General features: G+C 41.3%; 2 protein-coding genes across 6 annotated transcripts in view; one reads left to right on the top strand and one right to left on the bottom strand.

Moving 5' to 3' along the window:
- CASP8AP2 (caspase 8 associated protein 2) overlaps positions 1 to 15,828 on the bottom strand; it is a 35,498-nt gene extending 19,670 nt beyond the window's left edge. The window contains exons 1-6 of one of the 3 annotated variants that reach the window (XM_061623333.1): positions 15,643 to 15,828; positions 13,931 to 14,008; positions 10,995 to 11,069; positions 9,784 to 9,884; positions 7,089 to 7,163; positions 2,447 to 2,562 (exon numbers count right to left, since the gene is read on the bottom strand). In XM_061623333.1, the coding sequence (XP_061479317.1) occupies positions 2,447 to 2,562; positions 7,089 to 7,163; positions 9,784 to 9,884; positions 10,995 to 11,069; positions 13,931 to 13,982 (419 nt within the window). In that variant the 5' untranslated portion in view covers positions 13,983 to 14,008; positions 15,643 to 15,828. Of the gene's footprint in view, positions 1 to 2,446; positions 2,563 to 7,088; positions 7,164 to 9,783; positions 9,885 to 10,994; positions 11,070 to 11,407; positions 11,513 to 13,930; positions 14,009 to 15,642 lie in introns of those variants that run through there. The other 2 variants (XM_061623334.1, XM_061623335.1) reach the window with 2 other exon arrangements.
- Positions 15,829 to 17,726: 1,898 nt separating this feature from the next.
- The window catches only part of MDN1 (midasin AAA ATPase 1), a 174,778-nt gene continuing 167,557 nt past the window's right edge, over positions 17,727 to 24,947 (top strand). For 2 of the 3 annotated variants that reach the window (XM_061623331.1, XM_061623330.1), the window contains exons 1-5: positions 17,727 to 18,034; positions 21,012 to 21,238; positions 22,303 to 22,527; positions 23,677 to 23,784; positions 23,891 to 24,083. In XM_061623331.1, coding sequence (XP_061479315.1) covers positions 17,936 to 18,034; positions 21,012 to 21,238; positions 22,303 to 22,527; positions 23,677 to 23,784; positions 23,891 to 24,083 — 852 coding nt within the window. In that variant the 5' untranslated portion in view covers positions 17,727 to 17,935. The remainder of the gene's footprint in view (positions 18,035 to 21,011; positions 21,239 to 22,302; positions 22,528 to 23,676; positions 23,785 to 23,890; positions 24,084 to 24,947) is intronic. The other variant, XM_061623332.1, reaches the window with a different exon arrangement.

Genomic DNA, 24,947 nt, shown 5'->3' with positions numbered 1-24,947 from the left:
ATATTCAATAATAATATTGAACACTATGGAAATTAGTTATGGAAAGATGCATAAGATCAGGCTGTAAAATAGTGACATGCCCTCAGCCATGATCATTTGTAGAACGCTCTCCCCAAGGAGGCATGCCTGGAGCCATCACTGTCTGTTTTTAGGCACCAGGTAAAAACATTTTTATTCAGCCAGGTCTTTGAAGCTTAATTTTCTGTTTTTAGACAGGTAGGAAGGAACTGGATTTTGTTTTTATGTAGTCTGTGAGCATTTTAGGATGTTTTTATTCTTATTTTAATATGTTTTTCATGTAAGTCACTCCGAGTTTCAGTTTGAAAAAAGTGACCAATAAATATAAATAATAATCAATTAACTGAATAAATTTAAATAAATATATATATTATCAAAACCTAAAAAAGGTTCATTTTTTTAGATACTGGAGGGAATACAATGGCACAAACAAAAGCTAGCACTTATTATTAAAAAGGAAGACCTTTACATCCTAATACAGTAACATACTAGAACCAAAATAGCCAGAACAAGAGAGCCTTAACAAATAGGCCCTCCAGTCAAAACTCGCCCCAATTAATCAACAAATGCTTTACTCAGTGAATAATCAACTAATCAACTTATTAAATCAACTAACAGCTAAGAATTAAACAAATAATCTTTCTAAGACCTAAATTAATGGAAGTTATAAGGAAAAAGAGAACAGTTGTATACCAAATGCTATTCTAGTCCACCGTTAGGGAACCTGTGACCCTCCAAATGCTGTAGTATTACACTTCTCATCACCCGGACCATTGGCCATCCTGGCTGGGGCTGATAGGTGTTGGAAGTCCAATAACATTTGGTGGGCCACAAGTACCCTATCCCTGTTCTAGATATTTTATTCCCCTACCTTCCATCCCTGTCCAATTCTTATCCATTACCTTGATGTAACCAGTCGGTAACATGCTATTTGTATAAACCAACAGAATTATTATTGCAGTTGTGCTTGATTAGAACTGTATTTTGTGCTTTTCTTCTAAAAATAATAGATGTCTTTGTATAGATGTCTTCCCCCCCCCTTCATTTCTGAGCCTAATTCAAAGTGATGGTTTTAACCTATAAAGCCTTATATATTTCAGGACCCAAGTACTGCTGTTCCTCATATGATTCTACCTGAGCCTTAAGATCAGCATCTGAGGTCCTTCTCTGCATGCCACCTCCAAAAAAACCTTGGAGGATGACCATGAGAGAACAGGTCCTCTCAGTGTAGTCCCCTGGCATGCTTTCTCCAGGATCCTTGCCTGGCACCAACGGTGACATCTTTTGGGCACCAGATGAAAATGTTTTTATTATCTCAGTTATTTGGGCACTGACAGTACTGTGGTTTTGTGGCCCATTTAGGTGTTCATCCTACTAGTGAGTGAGGAAAGAGTATTTTGTTTTTAATTTGAATATTGTGGATGAACACACTTAGGGCACAATCCAAATAGTATTTACACTGAACTGAGGGGAGCTGGATATGGTGGATCCCTGGCTGAGCCAGCTGAAGCCTCCTCTCCCAGTGCAGCCACAGAGCAGCCGACCCAACCAGACCCAGCAAGGTTCTGTCAGGGAAGGGCAGCTGGCAGAGGCCAGTGCAAAGCCCCCCAAAGGGGCGTTCTGGGAGCATGTTGGAGAGGGGCCGAGGGAGGGGGACTTATGCTACATCAAGGTCCTGTTCAGCTCCGTCCTGCGGCCTCCCAGATGCAAGGTGGCGGAAGGAAACATGCATTTTGTTTCCTTCTCCTGCACACTGCTGGCACAGCCACTGTCCTCCTCTCCCACCAGCTCCTGAACAGCAGCTAGATGTGGCAGCCCCTTCCATCAGCTCCGCTTCCGCCAGCCTCCAATGACTTTGATTGTTCTGCCTTTGTGTTTTACTGTTTTAAATAAAGTGTTTGTGGTATTTGCATTAGTAGTAGCAAGTTGCTTCAAGACTTTTTTTAAAAGGAGCAATTAGCAAGTTAAATACATAATATTTGGTTCTGTTCTCATTTCATTACTATTAAAAAAGCCAAAATATTAGCATCAATAAAGCCCCAAACTGTCAACATTGTAAGCAGTTTATCAGTAAAAAAGTACTTGCATTGAAGCACATAATTCCACATCTTCATGTACCAGCTGTAGCAGGCATGAAGCTATGAACAGAATAATCTCTTTGGTTCACGTAATCTTTCTGAGTGAACTCTTCATATTTTAGCAGAAGTAATTTCTCAGAAGATGAGTACCTGATACTTAGACTAAAAGGCAACATAAGGGTTATAAATTTATATGTCAAAGTTAACTGTTAACTTTGTTAACTTTTTATATGTCAAAGTTAACTATGTTATGAAGCATCCTTCCCTTTCCAGTGTCGAAGGTTTCTTTTTCTTCTCTTTTTTAAAAAAAGGTAGTTGTACAATACATGACAATCCCACAAAAAGCATACCTTCGCTGGAGATTACTAATTTCTTCATCCTTGCGATTAATTTCCACTCTAGCTGTTTTGATAAGAGCTGAAATATTCTTTTTAAGAGATTGGTTTTCATTTTGTAGAGCGGAGTTCTAATTTAAAAAGAACACACAAACATTTACATATTATTGACTTGTATCTGCATGCATAAATTAAAAAAGGAAAACACCGATAACAGTTTATGAAAAATTCTATTTTAAATCATTGTGCTGCAACTGGTTTGACAGCAAGTGTAAGATTTATAGCCAGTTCAAGACATATACTGTAGTTTATATCCAACTAAATCATACTCAAAATTGACCACTGAAATCAAGGGTCTGAAATCAGATGTGACAAATCATTGATTTCAATGAGTTTACTCTGGATTTGACTTAATCAGAGACAACCTCAAGAAAATAAGACTTGCTTCCCAAATAAGCACACATAGGATCGCACTGTTAAGAGTGCAAACTCTTTGGAGGCCAAACCGCCTCGTAATACTTCCTGCACACTCTTAAATGAACATAAGAACATAAGAAGAGCCTGCTGGATCAGGCCAGTGGCCCATCTAGTCCAGCATCCTGTTCTCACAGTGGCCAACCAGGTGCCTGGGGGAAGCCCGCAAGAAGGACCCGAGTGCAAGAACACTCTCCCCTCCTGAGGCTTCCGGCAACTGGTTTTCAGAAGCATGCTGTCTCTGACTAGGGTGGCAGAGCACGGCCATCATGGCTAGTAGCCATTGATAGCCCTGTCCTCCATGAATTTGTCTAATCTTCTTTTAAAGCCATCCAAGCTGGTGGCCATTACTGCATCTTGTGGGAGCAAATTCCATAGTTTAACTATGCGCTGAGTAAAGAAGTACTTCCTTTTGTCTGTCCTGAATCTTCCAACATTCAGCTTCTTTGAATGTCCACGAGTTCTAGTATTATGAGAGAGGGAGAAGAACTTTTCTCTATCCACTTTCTCAATGCCATGCATAATTTTATACACTTCTATCATGTCTCCTCTGACCCGCCTTTTCTCTAAACTAAAAAGCCCCAAATGCTGCAACCTTTCCTCGTAAGGGAGTCGCTCCATCCCCTTGATCATTCTGGTTGCCCTCTTCTGAACCTTTTCCAACTCTATAATATCCTTTCTGAGATGAGGCGACCAGAACTGTACACAGTATTCCAAATGCGGTCGCACCATAGATTTATACAACGGCATTATGATATTGGCTGTTTTATTTTCAATACCTTTCCTAATTATTGCTAGCATGGAATTTGCCTTTTTCACAGCTGCTGCACACTGGGTCGACATTTTCATCGTGCTGTCCACCACAACCCCGAGGTCTCTCTCCTGGTCGGTCACCGCCAGTTCAGACCCCATGAGCGTATATGTGAAATTAAGATTTTTTGCTCCAATATGCATAATTTTACACTTGTTTATATTGAATTGCATTTGCCATTTTTCTGCCCATTCACTCAGTTTGGAGAGGTCTTTTTGGAGCTCTTCGCAATCCCTTTTTGTTTTAACAACCCTGAACAATTTAGTGTCGTCAGCAAACTTGGCCACTTCACTGCTCACTCCTAATTCTAGGTCATTAATGAACAAGTTGAAAAGTACAGGTCCCAATACCGATCCTTGAGGGACTCCACTTTCTACAGCCCTCCATTGGGAGAACTGTCCGTTGATTCCTACTCTCTGCTTTCTGCTTCTTAACCAATTCCTTATCCACAAGAGGACCTCTCCTCTTATTCCATGACTGCTAAGCTTCCTCAGAAGCCTTTGGTGAGGTACCTTGTCAAACGCTTTTTGAAAGTCTAAGTACACTATGTCCACTGGATCACCTCTATCTATATGCTTGTTGACACTCTCAAAGAATTCTAATAGGTTACTGAGACAGGACTTTCCCTTGCAGAAGCCATGCTGGCTCTGCTTCAGCAAGGCTTGTTCTTCTATGTGCTTAGTTAATCTAGCTTTAATAATACTTTCTACCAGTTTTCCAGGGACAGAAGTTAAGCTAACTGGCCTGTAATTTCCGGGATCCCCTCTGGATCCCTTTTTGAAGATTGGCGTTACATTTGCCACTTTCCAGTCCTCAGGCACGGAGGAGGACCCGAGGGACAAGTTACATATTTTAGTTAGCAGATCAGCAATTTCACCTTTGAGTTCTTTGAGAACTCTCGGGTGGATGCCATCCGGGCCCGGTGATTTGTCAGTTTTTATATTATCCATTAAGCTTAGAACTTCCTCTCTCGTTACCACTATTTGTCTTTTTTCCTCAGAATCCCTTCCTGCAAATGTTAGTTCAGGTTCAGGGATCTGCCCTATATCTTCCACTGTGAAGACAGATGCAAAGAATTCATTTAGCTTCTCTGCAATCTCCTTATCGTTCTTTAGTACACCTTTGACTCCCTTATCATCCAAGGGTCCAATTGTCTCCCTAGATGGTCTCCTGCTTTGAATGTATTTATAGAATTTTTTCTTGTTGGTTTTTATGTTCTTAGCAATGTGCTCCTCAAATTCTTTTTTAGCATCCCTTATTGTCTTCTTGCATTTCTTTTGCCAGAGTTTGTGTTCTTTTTTATTTTCTTCATTCGGACAAGACTTCTATTTTCTGAAGGAAGACTTTTTGCCTCTAAGAGCTTCCTTGACTTTGCTCGTTAACCATGCTGGTTAAATGATGTCTCCTTACCTCACTTCTGCCAAACAAAAGCCTCTGTTGGATTGGAATCCTTTCCATGAAAGGAAGGGTGAATTAGGGTCCAAGCCACTGATATGACAGCAACTTGTGAGCTACTGCTATGCAAGTCCAAAACATGTTTAAAATACCCTTTTTATCGGGCTTACTAGTTCCTACTGTGGATTAAGCATAGCAAGAATTTGAGCCCAGTTGCTATCTTGTCCAGTGTTGGTTCCATTTTGTACCACTCTAACACTTGTTTTTGTTGATGTTCAGTCAAAATCTGGCTTCCTGCAATTTGAGCCCATTATTCCATGTTCTGCACTCTGGGATGATTGAGAAGAGATCCCGACTCTCCTCTGTTTGGCAACCTTTCAAGTACTTGAAGACTGCAATCATATCTCCCCTTACTCTTCTCTTCTCAAGGCTAAACATGCCCAGTTTTTTCAGTCTCTGCTCACAGGGCTTTGTTTCCAGTCTTCTGATCATTCTTGTTGCCTTCCTCTGAACCTGTTACAGTTTGCTTCCTTCTTAAAGTATGGTATCCAGGCCTGGGCACAGTATTCAAGATGAGGCCTAACCATTGCCAAATAGAGGGGAACTAATACTTCACACGATTTGGAAACTATACTCCTGTTAATGCAGCCTAAAATAGCATTTGACTTTTCTGCAGCTACATCACACTGTTGGCTCATATTCAGCTTGCAATCAACTACAATTCCAAGATGCTTCTTGCATGTTGTATTGCTGAGCCAAGTATCCCCCATCTTATAATTGTGCATTTGGTTTCTTTTTCCTAAGTGTAGAACTATGCACTTATCCTTTTTAAATTTCATTCTGTTGTTTTCAGCCCTATGCTCCAGCCTATCAAGATACCTTTGAATTTTGTTTCTGTCTTCCAGGGTATTAGCTTTCCCACCCAATCTTGTATTATCTGCAAATGTGATAAATATTCCCTGCACCTCCTTATCCAAGTCATTAATAAAAATGTTGAAGAATCTTTGGATCCAAGTCATAGCAGCTGACCATACCAAAGGAACCTTTTGGAGTGCACTATCGATCAAACATATTTGTATTACAATCTGATACTGAAAGCACCAAGAAGTGGTATTGGTCAAGTTATTTTCAATAAGCGTCAAATCAAAATCTATTTATGATGTTAACTGTCCTTATTGAGACCAAACTATCCTGGCCAGTCTCACTCAGAGGAGCCCAGCCCATTTATTGAGAATGAATGCTCAATAAAGAGCAGGCACCGTACAACCGCCATGCAAGCTTTGCGCAAGGAAGTCAGGAGGAATGCTCAATAAAGAGGCTGCCTGGAGGAGTCCTGACTTCTCTGCACCTGTGCAGTCACCATCATCCTGGCAGTTTACTGGCAGCTGAGAAATTGCAATTCAGCAAGTGAAAACTGAAAATTGGATCAGTGTTGATGCTGTATTGACAACCATTACAACAGTACTGTAAGATTCCACAACTCAATGCAGCTGGAATTAGTCGCCTCTCTTGGAAAGCACAAACCATAGCGTTATCTGGCACTGAGGTACCATGGTTCCAAGGCAATTGGCTTTCCGAGGAAGGGAACCTGAGATCGGATCCTGTACTGAGAGTCTAATTTGGTTTCTTTTCTGTTCGAACATTGAAGATTACTGACCTTTGTAATTTTATTGTATTTTACTCTATGTTGTGCACCGCCCTGAGAGCCTTTTGGCTGTGGGCGGTATAGAAATCGAAATAAATAAATAAATAATGAAAATATTATAAATTTTAATCCCGTCTTTCATTGCAAAAGGAACTCAGGGCAGCAAACAACAAAACAATAAAAAAATTAAAAACAAATGTAAAAACAAACCAAATGTTCTCACAACTAATATTTCACAATAGTAATAGATGGAAAGATGTGTATGAAGCATTCCAGGATAATTTCAGTTTCAGAATGTAGCTTGGATAAAATACCACTTAATGCTCCATTACCTGTTCCTGTATTTCCTGAAGCTTCTTTGTCAACTCTTGAAGTTGTTGCTGACATTTCTCATGTTCAGCCTGCAACTGATGAAACAGGAATATTCACATTTGGATTAAAGACAATATTAACAGATTTTTACCATTTTGTTAAGATATGCAAAAATGCATCATATTAAAATAACAGTAAATAAAATGTCCCTCAAAAATAGGAAACCCACAACCCCAAACACGTGTATACAAAATGTGTGTGCTATGACTGATCATAAACTTCCTGATATGTATGTTGAATCTTTCAATGAAATTTAGACTGTTCAAAAAAGTGGGTGTTTGTTATTTTTATAAATTAGTCTTGCAGTCATTTAGATAGCATAAAATTATACAGCCACAAGAGTGGCTGTATACTGTACTCAGCATGGATTTTTCATATTCTGCAATGCCATCCTGATCCTTTCCATAAGCTCATTTCAAAACTAAACCTTACAAAACTTATAGTCCTGAACTCAGAAACGCTTAACAACCCTTTCAATTTTCATGGCGATACACAAAACACTCAGAGAGAATTGAGAGTTCAAAGTGTAAAAAGAGAGAGAAAAACCAGCCCCCTTTTGGACTTTTTTTCTCTCAGAGTTCTCATAATGTTGAAATTCATTAAAAATCAGCTGTATTCACAGAGTACCTGTAATCCTATTACTGACCTTGCCCCATACTCTGACCTTCATCTTCTGCAGTTTAAAAGTTTAAAAAAATGCCTGGCTCATTTTTAATTAATTGAAGAAATTTATCTTTGAACTTAATGATAGTGCCAGACATGCTCAGTAAGAACCAACTGTCAGTGTTCTAAAAGCCAGACTCACAGCTGCTGGGCTTGCCTAATCAGGGGACCACATGCCCACCAGACCTTTATTTCACTTTAGACAGCCATGGCTTCCCCCAGAGAATGCTGGGAAGTGTAGTTTGTGAAAGGGGCTGAGAGGAAACTCCTATTCCCCTGACAGAGGTCCAGTGGCCAGAGTGGTTTAACCGTCAGCCACTCTGACTGAAGCTCTGTGAGGGGAACAGAGCATCTCCTAGCATCTCCCTTCACTAACTACACTTCCCAGGTTTCTTTGGGAGAAGCCATGACTGTCTAAAGTGAAACAAAGGTCTGGTGTGGGTGTGGCCAGGGACAGCTTTGGTTTAAATTTGGGGGGGAGACTACATGTGCCTGCTGTAGAATAAAAAGATGGGAGAAACCCTGAAAAAAATGATACTGTTCCCAATGCTTTCCTTGTAGAAAGGAAAGGGGCTTCCCCTCTGCCCAGTGCCCACCTACCCAATCTCCTCCCCTCTCCCCTCCCCCAGGTCACCTATCCTAGGCATGATTGCACAGGAGTAAATCCCACTGAACTCAAAAAGCATGCAAATGATCAAACCTGCCCTCCCCTCCCTCTATTCCCCTCCCCCATCCCCTTCCAATCCCTTCCTCCTCCCCCATGGTTAGTTTTAGCTATCCTAGAACTACGACCTGGGAGACCAGGGTTCAAATCCCCACACAGCCATGAAGCTCACTGGGTGATCTTGGGCCAGTCACTGCCTCTCAGCCTCAGAGGAAGGCAATGGTAAACCCCCTCTGAATACCGCTTACCATGAAAACCCTATTCATAGGGTTGCCATTAGTTGAAATCGACTTGAAGGCAGCCGATTTCATTTTCAAGCATGATTGCACAGCAGTAAATCCCACTGAACTCAATAAGTATTCAAATTATCAAACCTGCCCTCCACTCCTCCTCCCTCCCATCACCTTGCTGTTGCCCCTTCCCTCCCCCTTCCTTCACCCCTCCCCTCCCCTTCCAATCATCTCCTTCTGCTCCCCTCTCCCGCTTCTTCCTTTCCTCTACTCTCCCCTCCCCTATGGTCAGTTTTACCTATCTTAGTCATGACTGCACAGGAGTAAATCCCACTGAACTCTATAAGCATGTAAATGATCAGACCCGCCTTTCCTTTCCTTCCCCTCTCCTCCCCTCTTCCTTTTTCCTCCTCCCCTGCCCACTCCAGGCTTCCCTCTCCATGGTCAGTTTTACCTATCCTTAGCATGATTGCACAGGAGTAAATCCTACTGAACTCAATAAACATGCAAATGATCAAACCCACCCTTCTCTCCCCCCGCCTGCTCCCCTCCCCATCCCCTGTGGTCAGTTTCGCCTATCCTAAGCATGATTGTAGGGGAGTAAATCCCACTGAACTCAATAAGCATGCAAATGATCAATCCATTCTCAGCAAACTTGCACAGGATCCCATTTCTTACCTCCCGGACTAAAAAGTAGGGAAATTCACTAATAAGCAAAAAACCTTGAGGTTTAAGAACGTACCTATACATGTTACCAAATTCTTCCAAGCTACACAGGAAATGGATTAGACTGTGAAAGACCAACTCAAATTGTGCTTGAATATTGACAAATTCGTAGAGCAGTACAATATCTCAGAGTGGAGGTCAGATCTCCTGCTCTCCTGGTGCACTCACTAGAGCTGCCCAATTTCCCTGCTTTTTAAAGTTTGATAGAAATATCTGTTGGCTGTAGATACAATCTTACACCGCAAGGTTTTTTGCCTATTAGTGAATATAATGTACTAATATGTGCTGAATTTATGTATTTGCAATACACGACTACACAGCTAACAAACCACTTTGCACTTCATTAACATATTATTGATCTAAAATACATACATCATTGTAACTGGCTTCCTTTGCTGTTCCTTCTTCAATCAGGATTTCATCAAATAGGTTTAAACTACTTCTGGCTGGGGTCACTTTTGTAGCAGATTTAACTGAGAGGACAGGAAGAGAAAAAGAGTTTTACTTGGAACATTTCCCCTTTCTACTATACCCATTCTTCTATTAGATAACGATCCAAAGAGCTACTTTAGGCACACCCAAAGATTTTTTACTTTCCCCCCCTTTGATCAGCAGATCTCTATACCACATCAAACTGCTTTTGAAGTTTTCCTCAGTTTCAAAACAGGCTTGCTACATGGAAGGCGAAGGGGCACGAAATATAGAAGCCCAAAGACCTCTTGGGCATAGGGAACCAGCCGTTTTGTTCTCTGAATCCTGGCCAAAGATAATTGCTTCCCTTCCACAGTAGAGAAGGTTTGGGGCATTGAGGAGTACATTGTCAAGACTCTTACCTTATTTGTAAATAAGGGAAGAATGTAATCCATTTTATAAAGCAGTTGTGAAAGAAATCATAGCCTGTAGACATTAATATAGCCTATGGAACACAGGAACAATGCCCTATCTGTCCCAAATATTATGATACTCCAAAATAAGACAGGCGTTTTTACTGAACCAACTTGCATTGACAATAAACAATATAGCTAAATTCTGGACTCAAAAGTTTGGAAAACTAATTAGATTTCATATACAAAGCAAGACTATGGATTTTGAACTAATACAAATATTTTCAGGTATCTTCCCATGTATCTTTCAAATGGAAGAAATGAAGAATGCCCCCCCCCAAAATACTCAGCCTTAGCCAAAATGTTTGGACACTAAAAAAAACAGCTGACATGCAACACTGCAAAAAATGACAGCAGTGACTGAGGAAAATGCAAGGCCAAGCTCTGACACCAAAAACTGTATGTGCCTGTTAGATGATGAACGATACAGCCGCTTAGGAATAAAGATTAAAATCAATCAATAACTGACAAAAAAGAAAAAAAGAGGATTCTCTAATGTATTAAGAAAATCCACAGTTAAACACCTACAGGTTGCATCCAACCATGTCACTCAGGTGAAGGCTTCTGTCAGCAGAATGGGGAGGAAAGCAATTTTCAATGACCCCCCCCTGCTGCAGACCCCATTGGCACCCAAAATCTGCTCCAAATGGCCTTACCACCAGCTGAGCAATGCCATTGGATACAACCCTATGAACATACCAGAAATAATTGGAGTGCTGTCTAAGCCATCATAAATATCCACTGAGCTCTCATCATCATCTCCTCGAGGAGAAACTACAATAAAGAGAAGAAAAGAACAATATGCAAGCCACCCAATCAACATATGTAGTAATGGTTAGATAAAAAGAAGCAAGTCACTCTACAAATATTATTAACAGTGACCCTTGGACCACCTAGCTAGCCCATAACGAGGGGGGGAAATAGAGGATTTGGTGGGATTAAAAATAATATATTATGGCTTAATATCCAATTCAAGGCGAAGGATTTAGATTTAAAAATAATTCCATTAGACATTATCAAACATTTCCAAAATGCTAAGTCAAAGCACCCAGACCCATCTGGATCCTCCCATGTCCCTTTTTAATGGATTGTTGGGTTCATTTTCCTCTTACTTTCTTTCCCCATGATTCCTTTCATGAGCAGGAGATCTGAAAAGCCCACATAACATCTTGCTTAATGTTCACTTCTGCATTTGGATGGTGGCTTGGTTCCTCTGCCTGCAGGTTTTCAGAAAAGCAGAGACTTTGAAAAGTGAAACATAATGAGTTTCTTGAGAATCTGAAGAATTTCCCCTCTTCTTATTCCATGCTTCTTCTTATTATTATTATTCCATGCTTTTCTTAAGGAAGTGTCATAGTAAAATTCATCTTTCTGTATTTCATGTGAGTATCTGGCTCATCTCTCTGTGTATGTAAGAGTCTTTGTAATTCCATCAACTACAAAAATAAGCAGCAGTAAAAGAGGAGATTGGGTTTTGCCTGCTACACCTATTAAAAAAACCAGGGGGGTAACCACAAAAGAACCTTCAGCCTAGTAGGCCAAATGCCTACTGGAATAAAAAAAAAGTCTTAGCCAGGTGGCAAAAGGCAAGGAGGGAGAGGACCAAATAGACCTCCCAAGGTAGTGAATTCCACAGTTTAGGCATGGCCACTGAGATGGCCCTCTCCCAAATCCCAACCAGTCATCCCTCATTCACTGTTGGCTCACAAAGAAGAGACTCTCCAGCAGATCTTAAGAAGCAGTTTGGGTGGTATGGGAGGCAACAGCCCTGAAGGAATCCTAAGTCCAAGCCATTTTGGGTTATAAATGTAATAATCAACACTTTGAATTCTGCCTGGAAAATAAATGATAACCAGTGCAGCTGTTGTAAGACAGGCATAACATGCTACCATGGGTGAGAACCCAGTAGCATTCATCCTGCTGCATTCTGGACCAACTGAAGTTACAGAGTCACAGTTCCTTATGTTAGTAACATCTTGTCAAAGAAAACAGATATATTGATAGGAAACCAGCACAACAGAATCCCTTAGAAAATAGGAAAAATGGGCTTCTGTGTGGAATATTTGAAAGTTTGCTTGCATGTGGCAGCTCATTGCTTCTTTGCATTTTTGCATGGTTTGGAGATGATTAACCCCGCCTCTGAGATCTCAAGAGATAAGAGTCCTCAAAGCCCGAATAGTGTAGCTGTTTGACACAATACAACAATCAATATTTCTCCTTGAACACATTTCTCCTCCGACACTTTTGGGGACATCCATCCTAGGGTGGAAGTAAATGTTTCAAGTTTAAGGTGCTGGCTTTGGTGTACAAAACCCTATACAGCTTGGGACCAGGACTCCTGAAAGACCGTCTTAGTCCTAATATATCCAATCAACCACTGTGCTCAGCAGGTGAAGGACTCCTGCAGATGCCATCTTATCAGGTCCATTCTGCACAACATAGAAAGCGGACCTTTAGTGTAGTGGCACCAACACTGTGGATTTCCCTTCCCTTAAATATTAGATAGGCACCATCTCTGTTATCTTTTCGGTGCCTACTGAAGACCTTCCTCTTTCAACAAGCCTTTTAAGTAGAGACCTTATCCCAGTCTGATTCTGTGTTGGAATTGCTTTTTAGTATGTTTTTAAAGCTTTTTTTAAAAAAATATGTTTTTACGGATGTTTTGTTTTAATATATTTTAAAGTCTGTTTTTATGATGCTTTAGAGTGTTTTTAATGCTTTTGTTTGCTGTCCTGGGCTCCTACTGGGAGGAAGGGCAGGATATAAATCCAATAAATAAATAAGTAATGTAGTTCTGTGATTGTTTTCACAGACATCTTTGTTTTATAAACTTAAATTTGAAGAGTGACAGAAAATTCTTAACTCCCCACCCCCACCCCATGCAGTTTTCCCACCCATCCCTCTGCCATGCTTCTACCGCACTGGGAAAAAGATACAGATACCTGTATGTTTTCTCCTTGTGGGGTTTAGAGCAGCTGGTGAGGATTTTTAGTGGGAAAACATGCAGTGAAAAAGATAAGAAGCTCTTCCCTCCTTGCACTGCTGCCTCCCTTCAAACTGTAGCCTCAGCAGCTAGATTTTATAAAACAAAAAAGTGGGTAAAATGGATCAGCCGTTTTTGTGTCAGGAATATTTATTTATTTATTATTAAATTTATATCCTGCCCTTTCTCCCAGTAGGAGCCCAGGGCGGCATCAAACATACCAGAAACAGTAATATCTGTGTTTCTATTATTTGACTGATAATGGATCAGTCTGATCCCATGAAGACAGAAGAAATTAGGGGACAGTGTCAAAAAAAATTATCTCCATCACAGTTAAGTGGGTATCTGATGCTTATCAACACAACTCTTTTCTCCCAAAGATCAGACCATATGGTGGGCCTGTAAGCAAACCTTCCTCCTTCTCACTCTCAGCATTGCAGGAAGCAAAGTGATGATATCTCTCTATGACCGGGGCACCTCTTGGCACAACATAAGACACTGAGTGATGCTGTACAACAGCTTCATACACTGGTCCATATAACACATTACATGGCTTTTTTTCAAAGGTTTCCCAAAGATAGTTCCATGATATGGAGCTTTTCTACACTCATCAAAAAAAGTGAAAATCTGATTAAAGAAGAAGATGACTTACCACCATATGGGAAATTAGTAAATGTCATTCCATCATCATCACCTGTTGCCATTATACTCTCTTCCAAATATTCCCCATCTGTTTGGCAGGAAAAAAAATCAGCACATTACTCTATGCACAAACATGCAGGTTATTAATATGGAAGGTAATATGTTTCAGAGGGAGATGGATCCCCTCATTTTCTTTTGGCAATTGCATACAAGTTTTGCTAGACATATAAATAGTGATATGATGGTCAACAGGGAAAACATATTCATAACTGTGTAACACTGCCAGAATTTATTGTTGCAATGTATAGTTCTATATATTGATCCGGCTCACACATAGTGCAAATGAGCAAACATGTAGGTTCCCGAACCAAAGACTGTGGCTATAACAGTCCTTCCCACAGTCTTGCTGCCCCCGCTGCACTACCTAGGATTAAGCCATGGTTTGGCTTAATGTTATGTCTAACCTGGGCTCGTAAGCCACAGACTATAACCACTTACTCATGGTTTGTCTGGAGCAAGACATATCATGAGCTCAGGTTCAGACATAATGCTAAGCCAAACCATGGCTTAGCCCCAAATAATGTGGAGGCAACAGGACTAGGGGAGAAGCAGTGACTGGGGTCATGATTTCCACTCCAGAAACCCACATGTTTGGGTGTTCACACTAAACCATAATTTGGCTCAGCATATGAATTGAGTGATTATGCAGTTACCTTTTTCTGCACATATATTTATCTAGGCTAAACAGCAAACTTTAGTTACTTGGAAGATAGTCAGAATTCAGAAAACTAGTGTTCCTGCCTATCAAACAAGTCTTCTCTAATGAAAAGTACAATAGGTACACAATAGGTAGCAGTGGCTCCTTGTTACTGAATGGTAAGGCGCTCTGCACATGTTCTTTGTGAACTTAGGCTGCAATCCTAACCCCACTTACCTGGGAGTATGCTCCACTGAATTCGGTAGGAGTTACTTCTGAGTAGACATGGTGAGGATTACGCTATTAGTCCTAAACTGGGCTGCAAAAAACAAATTCCATACAAAGCGCAATGGCCGAATAAAATACGACCTGCCACTTGAAGGCTGAATTGGCGCATTCCGTTTCAGAACTTTTGCTACACCACTCCTTCTGCCGTACACTGACCAGGCCTTAAGGCAGCCTTCCCCAACCAAGCACCCTACGATGATGTTGGACTACAACTCCCATCAGACCCAACCAGCAAACACAATGATCACGGATGATAGGAGTTGTAGTCCAACATCTGGATAGCAACAGATTGGAGAAGGCTGCCTTGGGGGCGCGAGTGAGAAGAATGTGTGGCCCTCCAGATGCTGTTGGACTACAACTCCCATAATAGCTGATCACGTACTGTGCTGTTTGGGGCTGATGGAAGTTGAAGTCCAACAATATCTGGGGCAATACAGGTTCCCCACTACTACCTTACGGAAAATGGGGTGAACTGGTTGACTTCAGGAAGTGTGGGAATTGGAAGGGGGTGTTACTAGGAGAAGGTAAGTAGGTGAGCTACGATGTTGCTGTAGGCTTGGGAAAAGGGGAAGTATCCAGTTTACTAAAGAAACACAGGAACTGGGCTTGGAGATATGCTGGTGGGAATATTGTAGCAGTGATAAACAGAGTTTTCGGACAGGCAAAGCAGCACTTCCCCCCCTCCCCCTTACACACACACACACAGACCCCCTCCCCCGCCACTTATGTTCACAAACCGGAATAATGTGTGTCCTGCCTCAGCTCCTCCTTATCACTTTCGCTCCCAGCGGGCGCCAACAGCAACCCCCGACACACAATACAGTCGCTGTCTCTTCTTCCCCGTCGCTCGCTGACACCCCCTCCCCGCGTCCCAGGCCAAACCCGAGAGGCGGAGCCAGGAAGGGCCCAACCAATCACCTGAGACGCGCAAGCACCTACCCTTCTACAACGTCACTAGCTCCCACCTCCGCCACAGAAACAGTTGGCGCCAAAAGGAAGCGACAAGTCCCACCCCTGGAATCCAGGCTCTGTGGGTTTCTCTCCCTGGGATTGTTTTAAGGAGTCGTTCTACTCGGAGCGGGCTGTTTTCGCTCTTTCAATGTTTTTTTTCTTTTAAACGCTCGCCCGAAATGCCTCCTCAGTTTTTAATGTAGAACAACAGAGAGCTTTGTGGCTAGTCATTTATTGTGGCACAAGTTTTCTTTGATGTAAATAGAGCCCGTTTCTTCATGTATACATACATATTTATTTGTTTCATAAGAAGTCATATATCGTCAGTTGGTGAACGTACAAGGGTATAAAAAACCCTTTCCCCTCTACCCATGTGTTTGTAATCTCACTTCAAACATCTCAAAGAGTGGAATCTTAAAGGCAGTAGTCCAAAACACTTGAGAGGAAGTCCCACAGAATGCAGTGGAAATTATTTCTGAATAAATAAACGTGCATAAAGTTTATGCCACAATATTCATTGTTGTGCAACTTTTTATACATGTTTACTCAGACGTAAGGTCCATTGAGATCAATGAGACTTGTATGTAAAGGAGTAAGGCCAGACTGAACACAGTGGCATTTACTTCTGAATAAACGTGTAGGACTGTATTCAAGGTGCCATTAGATTCTTTGTTGATGATGTAAGTAATAGACCTCAGATGAGCGTGGTTTAGTGTTTTTTTTAATAGATTATCTTTATTTTAAAAACCACTTATCTAGTCCCTATCCCATCTCTCTCGGAAAGGTGAGTGACTAAGGATTACTGAAGTTGCGTCATTGTATAACTTTTTATGCTGGACTAGATGGGCTTTTGGCCTGATCCATCGGGACTACTTTTGTTCACATTCTGCATGGCTTCTGGTTTCTAGGATTATTTCCAGGTAAGGGGGGTATAGGATTGCGTATTCAGACTATTTCCACCACACTTGAAAATACATTTCTGCCTTAATTCTTAACAGAAAACGATGTAGATCTCAAATCTAACCGGAGCGGGGGGGAGGGCTGGTTATTTAATAGCGCAATGCTATATGTTTGGTTATTTAATAGCAGAATGCTATATGTTTGACAAATGATTGGGTGTTAGAACAAATTAAACCAGAACTATCACTAGAAGCTAAAATGATGAAACTGAGGTTATCATACTTTGGACACATAATGAGAATACATGATTTACTAGAAAAGGTAATAATGCTGAGAAAAACAGAAGGGAGTAGAAAAAGAAGAAGGCCAAAGAGATGGATGGATTCTATAATAAAGGAAGCCACAGACCTGAACGTACAAGATCTGAACAGGGTGGTTCATGACAGATGCTCTTGAAGGTCACTGATTCATAGGATCGCCGTAAGTCGTAGTCGACTTGGAAGCACATAACATGTTTGCTCAGAAGTAAGGCTGTAATCCAATACATGTCTACTCGTAAGTAAGCTCCATTGGGTTCAATGGGATTTACTCCCAGGTAAGTAAGCTTGTGTTGGATTGCAAACCAATACACTTACCTGGGAGTAAGTCCCGTTGAATAGACATGTATTGAGATAGATGTATGTAGCTTTGCAATAACTGTATTTCTGTTTTATCTGACTATAATGTATGTAGGCTGCACCAGTAAGATGAAAATAACAAGTGGTTTTATTCCTTAGTTTCTTTAGTTGTAACATTGTTAGAATAGCCTTTTGGCCACTACAAAGCATCCACACGAACATATTTTACACTGACTGACACAAACACCGGCAACACGCTAACTCTGCATCGACTGCATGGAGCTGTTACGAAGGGATGTTGCTGTGCATGATGGGATGAGTAGGTTTTTTTGCCTGGAAGGGGCGGGGCAGGTAAAAGCAAAGGCCGAGATGATCCTTGACGTCGCTGAGAGATGACGCGAGTCATACACGGGGAAAACGAAAGTCGCTCTTCTTTCCCACGTGTCGCACAGCGGCGGGTGGCGGACAGTGGTAGCTGGCTGGCTTTGCGCGCGCACACCCCCTTTCCCAGTCCCTGGGAGAAGGGGAACTGGAGCGAGGGGAATCCTGAGAGCGGCCAAGGATGGAGCATCTGCGGCTCAGCCTGGTGGCTCCGCTGCAGCTGATAACGCAGAGGAACGAGGGGAGCAGCGGCGAGCTTAGGAGGTTCCTCGCCAAACAGGTAGGAAAGCAACAATAGCAGCAGGCCCTCCTTTTCCTCGCCCTCAGCAGAGTGGGGGAGGGGTAATGATGGACATTGAGTGGGGGAGGGGAAACCTAGGCAGCCTTGCTTGAAGCTGACCGTCCATCTTTACTCGCTCACCCACACGCATCCTCTCTGAACTACCTTGGGGGGGGGAGAGAGGAGGAGGAGGAGGAGGAGGAGAAGGAGGAGGGAGGGCAAGCTAGCTGAATCTTGCTTCCTTTGTTTTCTGGTGGTGCTGGGTAGTGGGAAAGGACAGGCGAGAGTGCAGGAGAATCAAGTGCCTCCCAGCGCATGAAAGCCCAAAGAAGCAAACGTTTTGCAGCCTCTCCTATTCCCAGCTTGCTCATCTCTGGGTATAGGCTAGAAGAGTGGTGATGATAAATTTTAATCGCCGAGGAGCATCGTCTGTGTGTATCGCTTGTTAAAATTTCTCCCCCCCCCCAAAAAAAGGCATACACTGTGGCGCAATCGTGTATGCTTTTTTAAAGCGGGTGTTTTTCAACTGCGAAATGATACCTTGTTTAAACGTACCTTGATAACTTGAAAGGTGTCTCACTTTGTTAGTTCACCATAAAGCTGATAACGTCTTCGTTTACAAATCTGTGTTTGTACAGAGTCTATACTATGCACACACACCTCTACGGTTGAGTTATGGTAGCTGAAAAATTCTGTTATATGCATATGGATTCTTGTAATTCCTGCAAACAAAAATAATTTAGGGCTGATTCAATCTGTTGCAAACTTTGTAAATGGAGAGCACATTTTGATGTGGTGAAGTGCAAAAATCTTTGTAGGCCATCATGTGCTCTGATCACATACAGTATTTGCATATAAAAAACAAGTATCCATGGCCATTAAACATGAGTCTGCTTGTGGTTTGTATGCATTACTCCATCCACAGCAAAGTGGTTTCTGTGTATTAAAAAGAGAGTAATGCTTGAAGGCCTGCATATTACAAAGCTCTGTAGATAAAGCTCTAGTATGTGAAGGCTAAACTATAAACCACATTCAAGTAAATTATTGAGACAATTGCTGGAATGTTACGTTATGTAGCTTAACTTGGCTTACTCTAAAATTATTTTGAGTACAGTTAAATGCACTATTTATTTAATGTATGGAAGGGCTAATAATACCTTGTTTGCAATGGTATATCAAAGAACTGTCTATTAACTGGATAGTCTAACTGGAGAACCAGGAGTGAAGGTTGAGCCTTTGTTCATATAGAATGCTGATAGCAAAGGCAGGGGAAGAATTAAACTTCCTAGCTAGGGGATTCTTCCACAACATTTTTTATTGTGTAATTAAATGTTCTCAGTCCCCAGTAACCTAGGGCCCAACAGTATGATTAACCACAGGGCCACAGAATCAAATGAAGTTGTAGGATTTGGAGCTGTTTGTATCAGGCTGGGGTATCCCTATGTGTCTTAAGAGTAAGGCTAGAGTTTAGGTGGAAAGCCAGGTTTAGGTAATATTTAATCGATGAAATAATAATATGCTTAACAAAAATCAGGAGTTGTGCTTGTGGCAAAGATCTGCAATAAATCTGGTTTAACTAGGAATCTTCTCAATCACTCACTCTTCCCAATCATTAAAATACTGATTCTTTTGTCCAGTACTATTGGGTTGGGCATACAGTTTTCTAGTTTTGTAAAAATTCAGTTACAGCTAGCAAGGTTTTGAAAGCTTTAAAAACAATTCCATCTCATTGTTTCCTACAGAGTTTGGGCGAACTTTTGGACTGTGGCCATTTGCTACCTTTGGACCACAAAGCACTGTTCTTGTTTATGTGGCCTCTTGTTTTATGTAGCAGTTCTGAGTAGCTAAGTTTCAGTATTGTAATCCAAGTGCTATTTTGTGTGTTACATTAGGAAAAAATATCAACTTGGGTACACAACCTGCCCTCAAATTTATATCATAGGGCTTATAGAACTGCTTTATATACCCTTTGAAAAATAGTTTTGTTTGGTAGAAATTATTTTACATTAGGATTTGTTTTCGTGGGGTTTTTTTATCAAAGATTTTCAGGGAGTCAAAACAATAAAAAGTCATATTCACCTTCCTAATTCTTTTATGGGTAGGGGATAGAATTATTTTCCCTTACATACTACCCTCAGAACTGTTTAGAGGAAAATACCACCAGATTTTTAGATTCCAAGGCTGGGATTGCGAACCTGTAGCACTCCAGATTTTGTAGGGAGGCCCAGCCAGCATGGCTAGTGGCTAGGGATGATGAGAGTTGGTGTCCATCTGGAGGGCCACAGGTTCCCTGTCCCTGTTCTAAGGGATGTTTGTTGAATTTCTGGGAACCCAAAAGGCCTACAGTATTTATTAGCCATAATTGCATCTACCTTCAAAACTGAATTTTATTTGTATTTCTTATGTACTATTGACACTTGTAACTTGACATCTTGAGCCAGAAATTTGTTGGAGATCTGGAATTCTCCAGTTCCACCCCTTGACCCAAGGCAAGATCTCCACACATCAGTCGTGTGATACAGTCTGATCCCAGCCTATAGTGAAGTCAGGTGGCATATCTTGTTTTTATTTGTTTAGAAATGTAGCCTGTGTTATCACAGAAAGTGCATTAGAAAACCCCTTTAGATGGGCTTTATATTTTTGGGACGGGGAGGCAGGAAGTGACAGATTGATCTCCCAAAAGGAGTTACAAGCTAATTTTATCAACAATTTTTGTTTGTTTACACGTTCAAAAATCGCTTACCTGGCATCCACAGTCAAGTGTAATTAATGTCTGCAGTAGTGGCAACCTCTGTGTTAAGAGCTCATAGGGACCAGCCCAACAAGCATGGCTGTGGTAGATTAAAAAACATCCTCTTTTTCATCCCTTTTGTTGTCCCTCTAGGTCTGACCTATATATACACAACTTGACCTGCACTGCACTAGAATTGTGGGGAGGGAGAATCACTCTCTTGACCCGGTGTCTCTTTGTTTTCAGATCTGGAGTCAGCAGGACCGTCAATGCATTCTCAGTGCCTTAGCACAGTTATTACTGGATAAAGAATCAACACTTCTGATTGGCCGTCAGTTTCGTCCAATCTTGCTTGATTTGTTGGAAAGAAATGCAGAGATAATTAAATCTAGTGGGCAGATCAACCATGATATTCATGAAAGACTCTGTGTGGCAATGAGCAAAGTTATTGGTGACCATCCAGATGTGATGCCGTAAGTCGTTTGATATCTGTGTATGATGATCAAGTTTTGCTTTTATGAGGAATGGTGAGATGGAGGCTGAAGGCTGGTTCACGTGGGAGCCAAGCAGAAATCCTGTATATGTGCTTTTAATATTGCATTCATGCTGGATATATGTTTGGGTAATGAGCATAGTTTCCATGATCAATTTCCCTTTCTGAGGTGCATTGCTAGAATTTGTAGTTGTGTACCTTTTGTGTCACATATCAATACGGATGATGGTGGGCATGTGGTTCTGGACTCTATTGCACGTACAGGATTTCCGATAGGCTAATTGTGTGAACCAGCCCTGCATTTTCCATTAAATGCCCAAATCGGGGCAAATGCTTACTGAATTAAGGCTGCTGTTTGGTTCCCCTTTTACTTGGAAGTGAGCCATACTCTGACTAAAAATGCATAGGATTGGACAATAAGGGTGATAAAACCCCACCTTCAATTTAGAGGAAAACAAGGAATGAATGGCTGATGTAGCTGCATCTCCTCTAGCATAAAGGGGAAAGTTTTTGCTTCAGTGAGGGAGGTTTAAATGAGAAAAGAGTAGTGAAAGTTACTCTTGGCCCATTTTTATCAAATATCATGTCTGACATTAGGTTAAGATTACCAACATTTTAACCTTGCTCTTTATCCAAGGAGCTTAGAGCAACATGTATGGTGTTCCTATCCAACTACTGATGAGATCAGCTTCCTTTTATTTTATTTGTTTATTAAATTTATATCCCACCCTTCCTCCCAGAAGAAGTCCTTCCTTGTAGAGCTGGATATATGCAGAGACTGTTGTTTGGGCGCCAAGAAGTCCAGAATTTTATTTATCTTCCTAGTTGATTTTCTTCCAGAGTTGGCAGGTTGACCTTAATCTGTGGTAAATTAAGGAACTGACAAAAGTGGCTGATAAGTTTCATTTTTCCGACTTAATGTTAAAACACCATCAGCTGGAAAAAAATGGCTTAATTCTTCATAGGACAAGAACTTGCTTCATGAGCTGTAATCTCACTGTTGGCTGCAGTTACAATTGATTTCAACATAATTGCTTTGTGCAGATTTGCCTTGAGATACTTTAAGGATACTTCACCAGTGTTCCAAAGACTATTTCTGGAAAGCTCAGATACAAATGTGGTTCGATATGGGCGCCGACGAATGAAATTAAGGGATCTCATGGAGGCAGCCTACAAATTCCTCCAAAAAGACCAGGCTGTATTCAGAGAGTTGTGGGACTGGAGTGTCTGTGTCCCGTTACTGAGGAGTCATGATACTTTAGTTCGATGGTAAGCTTTATTGTTTATGTATATTATATCTCAGTTATGTTCATCTTACTATTGCTTCATGAAGTGAGTAATTTATAACAATCAGGACAGAGAATGACTTGGGCCACGTTTGAGTTGAACTTTAAAGCCCACAGTATGGTTACTGGTCTGCATATTGCATATTGACAACAAGAAGAGCAGTTTCTGACAAGCTATTCAGCTAAAATTGTCAGTTAAATATAAAGAAAAGTGGGCTGTGTCAGAGTGGAGCGATCTAGTTGGTACACCACTGAGGGCCTCTTCACAGGATTCTCATATAGGAGGTTCTTCCGCATAGCATAGTGTGTGATATGTGATAGCAACATGCACATGTATTTTTGGCAAGTGTGCATGCTAGGAATCCCAGCACGTGCACCAACATGTGTACCAACATGTGTACCTATCACATCTACAAGTGAGCTATATGCTTATCGACATGTGAAAGTACCCTTCATGTAAAGATAGTTTTGGTTGGAATAGGATTTTTTTTTGTTTATGGCAATAGGAGCATTTCCCCCCCTGCTTCCATAAAGATACAATGTCATGTGTTAAAACCCTTATATTTCATTGTACTGAGTTCTTTGCTGCAGTACCTGATGTTTCTGCTGAGTAGAAAATCAGATCAGTGTCAAGATAATTCTGAAGAGTGATGGGTCTTCAGTGTTTTATCCTTTCAGTCCAGTATTGTGACTTGTGGATTCTGTTCCTTCTGCTGTGAAGGTCACTCTACAATTACAGAAGCTAGAATTAAAGAATTAAGGTGCAAATGGTAGAATGTTAGAGTACCAGTCTTCAGTATTTCAGACCCAGGACCCTCCATAACCTAACCTTAAAGTGTGAGACCTACTTCTAAGTTTTTACACCTATCTCCCTCTTCAGTGCATTCTTTGTCTGGTTCCATCACTCTGTTTGCCTCTTACAAATGTAAACATCATCACAAAATGAAAATGGTGGCAGGCATACCTTAAGTTGGTCCTGTGGCCTGGTGATAAATCATTTGTTGGAAACCAATGATCAAAATAACAAGACTGTTTCAAGGGAGAAGATAACTTTTTTGTTTCCCTTCTCTGAAGGAAACCTAATTTTACAGACCTAAGGTGTAATATTACTTGAGCAACGTTTGCTTCCTAGGTATACTGCCAGTTGTCTTGCACTGGTTACATGCATGAATGATGAGCACCGGTTGTCCTTCTTGAAGAAGATCTTTAATCCAGAAGAGTTAATACATTTCAGACTTAAGTAAGTTTTTTTTAAATTGTCATTGCGTTTTCATTTAATACTTTGCATTGTTAGTAGATTTGTCTCCACTTGTTCAAAACACTGAAAAAAATAACATGACTTTCAGACTACTGGAAGAATCACGGATGCAGAATGTTGAGTGTGCCCTTGTTTTGGCCAACCCTGACACACCCTTTTGGAAGAAAGAGGAGGTGTTGCGGTACACTCAGGGAGAACTTGTATCTGCTGACCTCTCTTCAAAGGTAGTAGCAGTATGTGGCATTGTACTACCTAGACAACAGTTTGGACCAAGAGAAAATGTAAGTCAAAGACTGGTGTGTGCAGTAAATTATGTGGCTTGGATCCTTCATTTGCGTGAACAGAACTCTGCTTACAAGATATTCCCACTAGCCAAAGGGGAATAAGACTATGTTTTTTCCTACAGCTTCCTCTGCCACCCAAAAGTCTGTTTTGGAAGGATGCTGGGGGCATCAGTGAAAATTGCCGTATCCCTTTTTGACCAGTGAGTGTTTCTGCTAGATGGAGAGACAACACTGTCACTGACAATAGTATTATTATTTATTACATTTATATCCTGCCGCTCCTCCCAGAAGGAGCACACGGCAGCAAACAAAACACTAAAAACACTCTAAACAATCTTAAAAACCAGTTCCAACACAGATGCAGACTGAGTTAAAGTCTCTACTTAAAAGGCTTGTTGAAAGAGGATGGTCTTCAGTAGGTGCTGAAAAGATAACACAGGTGATGCCTGTCATAATATTTAAGGGAAAGGAATTCCAAGGTGCCTCAACACTAAAGGTCTGCTTCCTGTGTTGTGTGGAATGGACCTCTTGATAAGATGGTATCTTCAGGAGGCAGGTAAGGGGTAATACAATCTTTCAGGTATCCTGGTCCCAAGCTGTATAGGGCTTTGTACACCAAAACCAGAACCTTGAACTTGGCCTGCTAGCTAATGGGCAGCCAGTGCAATTCTTTCAGCAGTGGGGTGATAGGTTGGTGATACCCTGCCCCAGTGAGCAGTCTCGCCACCGCATTTTGCACCAGCTGCAACTTCTGGGCCAACCTCAAGGACAACCCTACATAGAGCGCACTACAGTAATTCAGCCTGGTTACCAGTGCGTGGACAACAGTGAATCAGGCTATCTTGGTCCAGAAACAGCCAC

This window comes from Rhineura floridana, chromosome 4 (genome assembly GCF_030035675.1).
Source record: "Rhineura floridana isolate rRhiFlo1 chromosome 4, rRhiFlo1.hap2, whole genome shotgun sequence".
In the NCBI taxonomy this organism is placed as follows: Eukaryota; Metazoa; Chordata; class Lepidosauria; order Squamata; family Rhineuridae; genus Rhineura; species Rhineura floridana.
This window is presented reverse-complemented; position numbering and strand designations above follow the sequence as displayed.